We start from the raw sequence: 4,315 nt of genomic DNA, 5'->3' as shown, positions 1-4,315 counted from the left end.
AGTATGCATCCCATCGATCGGTCCGAGTAGATAATCTACAGTACTCTCGCCCCCCCATGTGGGAAGCATGTAAGACCTCCTGAATATGGCCATCGTGCCATCCCGTTATAAATAACGAGATGATGTCTACTACCAAGCTCAAGTAAATGCCCTCCATACCCTGTGGCGTTTGGCCCAGTATCTGCTGACTCCCGACTGATCCCCAACTCCTCAGGGTCTAATGCTCTCATGATCTTTGGCTGCTCCATATCAAAACTCTCACACTGTTGGCTCTGTGTGCGCCCGTTGAAGTCCCCCATAAGGAAGACCTCACCCAAACTAGAATACATAATAATGTCCTCTGAGAGCTGTGAATAAGGGGAGGGGGAATCTCTGGCCTGAATATCACCCTGCATAGTAGCATATCTGGACCCTCATGGTGAAAAGTAGCATACTGCCATATAGATCCATCTCTCATCTAATATCTGCACTCTGATCCATATGTAACTGGCCTCCTGATCTCGTCTCACTAATTGGATATGTCTCTGTATCCCCTGACGGAATAGAACTGCCACCCCTCCTGAGCCCCTAGATGTACTCTGCCTAGTAGTAGCCCGGTATGCAGATACCTACTCAAATCCTGTAATGCATGGAAGCCCTCTCTCTGGGCTCTCATGTGTCTCTGTGAGGCATATAACATCATGGTCGGGTAAAATCTCCTCAAGTCTGTCCGGTCGTGACCATAGGGAGCCGTTGCAGTTCCAAACTACCACACGTATCGGGATCTCCTGTACAGTCCTCTGCCCCGTCTCATAGGCCACGCCCCCCTATTTGGTGGGGCGTCCATCTATAAAAATCCGGCCATCTCGATAGAAGGCCTTACGGCCTTCTCTACGTGCTTGGAGTATCTGTGGCATGCATGCTCGTCTGTGTGCAATCTGCATCTGAGTCAGGTCCTCATCCATGAAGATGGGAGCCCCAGTCATCCCTCGGAGAGAAATCCGCTTCTGAAAGAAAGCGGCTCTGTCCTCTGGTGTGCTCATATGTAATATCAGAGCTCTGACCTTGGTAGTTTCTCGTCCTGCACGCCATGCCTGAGTAAAGGGCATGCTCGTGTACCCTAGTCGGGTGCATAGCCCGCGTGCGTCCTCCTCCGGAGAGGCCCCTTCGGGGAGCCCGGTAATACGCACGTTCAATCTACATGCGTTCCTGAGCCTCTCCTCCTCTAAGGTCTCCTGAATCTGGACTACCTCCTCCTTTTTATTTTCTTCCTGGACCTCCTTCTTAATGTTCTTCTTCACTACCTCAATCCACCCCTCCTTATTCCCTTCTAATTCTTCCTTCATGTTTGCTTTGATTTTTTCCTCCCATCCCTCTCTCGAAGCCTCAACTTCGGTTTTAATGCATACATGGAGGTCCTCTTGGCATTCCTTCGTGATAGCCTCTCGGAGGTCCGCTTTGAAATCCGCGTCCTCTCTTGCCTCCCGTAGGTGTGACACTTCTGTTTGTAGCTTGTCCAGGTCGGTTTTGAGATCCCTCTTCTCTTCCGTGAGTGTCTTCACCATCTCCTCCAGTCGCTGGATCCTCTCATGGAGCCGGCGGGTTTCTTGGTTCAAGGCATTATCCGCATCCTTCTTGAAATCTTTCTTCGCCTCCTTGATAGCCTGGCTGATTAGAAGCTCCACGTTATGGAGCTCGAGCGGCATGTCACCTGCCTCCTGCGCTGCCTGACACCTTCGTCAGACCAGTGCAGGGTCTCTTCTGCCCTGTTTGAGCCCTGCTCTCATCTATTTGTGAATAGCCGAGAGAGAGAGAGACCTTGTACACAGGACCAAATCCTCCCTCTCCTAGCTTGTACCTCGGATCGAAGTTGCTGGTTGCCTGTTGTAGCTCGTGAATACTGAACTTCCTTGCATTCCGTCGGAAATGGTTGGATAGACTCAGTTGCAGGCTCTCGTCTCGAGTATTGAACCTGTTAGTTTGGTTTCCTCTTCGACGCTTTTGTTTTCGGGTTCTGATTCTCCAAAGCAGAAGGGCCACCACAGCTGCAGCGAGGACCAGTATCACACCCGCCACCGCTGCTGCAACGGGAATTAAGGGCGATGTTCTCTTCTTCCCTGACGTGGCACCGGAGTGCTGATGAGCGCCAGAGGCCCAAGAAGGGAGAGGCGTGGGTGCCCTGATCGCAGTAGCGCTGTGGTTGTTGAAGAGAATGGGCGAGTTGTTGTACACATAGTAGCAGCTGCCGAAGAGACCTGGCCAACGATGGAGTTCTTGCAAACGGTGGAGAAATACGAGACCTGAGAGAGACAGGTGGAGCACTGGGAGGAGCTGATGTAACCAACGCACTAGGCGAGGGCGTAGGCAGTGTTAGTGCCGCTGCCTTGCCTGTCGGACCAGAAATACCCTCGATTGGATGGGGCCGTCTGGGCAGTGCGATTGAGGACAATGCCTAGGTTGTCGCCGAGGCCAGAGCTGCTGGCCAATATCTGAGAAGACGAGCAGTTGAGAGAGAGAGAGAGAGAGAGAGAGAGAGAGAGAGAGAGAGAGAGAGAGAGAGAGAGAGAGAGAGAGAGAGCTACAAGTACATAACAAATTGAGTGTGTTGATTTTGATTCCATCTTCCATTCTAGGTACCTCTTTCTTGTGCTCTATTTTCTTGTTCTGGAAGGTTATAGGTGATGCTATAAACCCTAGGGACCCTTGGCATTGATCGCGCTAGCATCTACATTCATGCTTGTCTTGCGATTGGACCACCTCGTTGGTGTTCGAACTAGTTGGACAGTTTGATTGGTAGAATCAGACTATTCGACTGGTCAGTCAGACTAGGTGCAGTCGATGGACCGACAATCAAACCATCCGATTGGACATGACTTTTTGTCCAATTGGGCATCCCATTCGGACCACCTTTTTGTCTAGTGGACAACCCCCAATCAGACCATATTTAGGAATCAGACCACCTTGGTCTGATCAGACTGCCATTTGATTGGACACACCCAATTCGACTCGGACCGTCTGACCCTAGAGTCAGACCATCCAGAATCAGACTGTCCAATTCTGGGAATCAGACCAACAAGAGAACATAAAAACAAATAAAAATCACCCAACCTCTCACTAGAACCAACTAAACTAGACCTTGGAATCTCCCCCGACGTACAAAGGCTGAGAACATAGGAAATTGTGACCTATGGCCTAGAGGTAACTTCTAGTAGCCTAGTCAAGAGTCCAATCCCACTTAGAGCCAGAACCAACTCATAGATTCCAATTCCACCCTGACCAAGTGAAAGGTGAGAAAGATCGAAGCTTGTTTGGAAGTGAGCTATGGGGGAGAGCAAGAGTAAGAAGAGAGAGAGAGACACAAATGGGAACTCTAATAGTCACAATGTGTGATCGGGCCTTCCTTTATTCAAACTATCACTAAAAGAATAAAGAATAAAGTGATGGTGACGGGCGCCCGCCACTTGCAATGTGCAGTGGCGGGTATTGTCAGTGTAGTAATACATGGGCGGCTAGGTAGAGGCGCTTTTACTCCCAAAAACCTCCCACTTAAAGGCGAATCTACCTCAGTGAGGAGTGAAAGGAAAAAGAAAAGACATTACAATGTACACATTACAACAAGATGAGGAAAAATGTCTTCTCATTCAATGCCCATCAATCTCGCAAGGAAGGCAAAGTGGTCGGTAGTGAGGCTTTTCATGAGTAGATCTGCATGATTTTTGTTAGTGGAGATCTTGACAAGGTCAATAGACTTGTCTTCCACGACCCCACGTATGAAGTGATACCTCACCTCAATGTGTTTCATCTTCGCATGGAAGATCGGATTCTTGGCTAGCTAAATAGCACTCATAGAATCCGAATGCAGCGTAGATATAGTATCAATCCCAAGGTCATGAACCAAATGGCCTAACCATATGGCCTCCTTGCAAGCCTCAGTGGCTACAACATACTCGGCTTCAGTGTGGTAGAGAGAGCTATACTCTTCTGAACCCTAGACATCTAAGAAATAGCACCTTCAACATAGGTAAATACAAAGCCATAAGTGGACTTCCTACTATCTACATGTCCTGCATAATCGGAGTCTATGTAGCCCACAACTCCTCTATCTTGGCTGCCATAGCAAATACACATATCTGCTATGCCCTTCAGGTATCTCATGATACTCTTTACGGCATTCCAATGCTTTTTTCCAGGTGTAGCCATATAGCGTGCCACAACACCAGTTACAAAGGCAATATCTGAACGAGTGGCTATCATAATATACATCAAACTACCCACGGTTGATGCATAAGGGATCTTGGCCATCTCAGCCCTCTGCTCATCTGTCTGCTGACATCTG

The 4,315-nt window shown here is 48.9% G+C and overlaps 1 protein-coding gene across 1 annotated transcript; it reads right to left on the bottom strand.

Annotated features, from left to right (window-relative positions):
• Positions 1-806: 806 nt before the first annotated feature.
• Positions 807-1,685, bottom strand: LOC148008669 (uncharacterized). Its single transcript, XM_087674096.1, has 2 exons — positions 1,389-1,685; positions 807-1,319 (listed from the first exon to the last, which is right to left on the bottom strand). The coding sequence occupies exons 1-2, from the start codon at positions 1,683-1,685 to the stop codon at positions 807-809; spliced, it is 810 nt and encodes a 269-aa protein (XP_087530222.1).
• Between the last annotated feature and the right edge of the window lie 2,630 nt (positions 1,686-4,315).

This window comes from Lygodium microphyllum, unplaced genomic scaffold, assembly GCF_053477565.2.
Source record: "Lygodium microphyllum isolate KBCC unplaced genomic scaffold, Lygodium_microphyllum_v1.1.10 scaffold_92, whole genome shotgun sequence".
In the NCBI taxonomy this organism is placed as follows: Eukaryota; Viridiplantae; Streptophyta; class Polypodiopsida; order Schizaeales; family Lygodiaceae; genus Lygodium; species Lygodium microphyllum.
The sequence above is the reverse complement of the archived record's forward strand: the minus strand, read 5'-3'. Positions and strand labels throughout refer to the sequence as shown.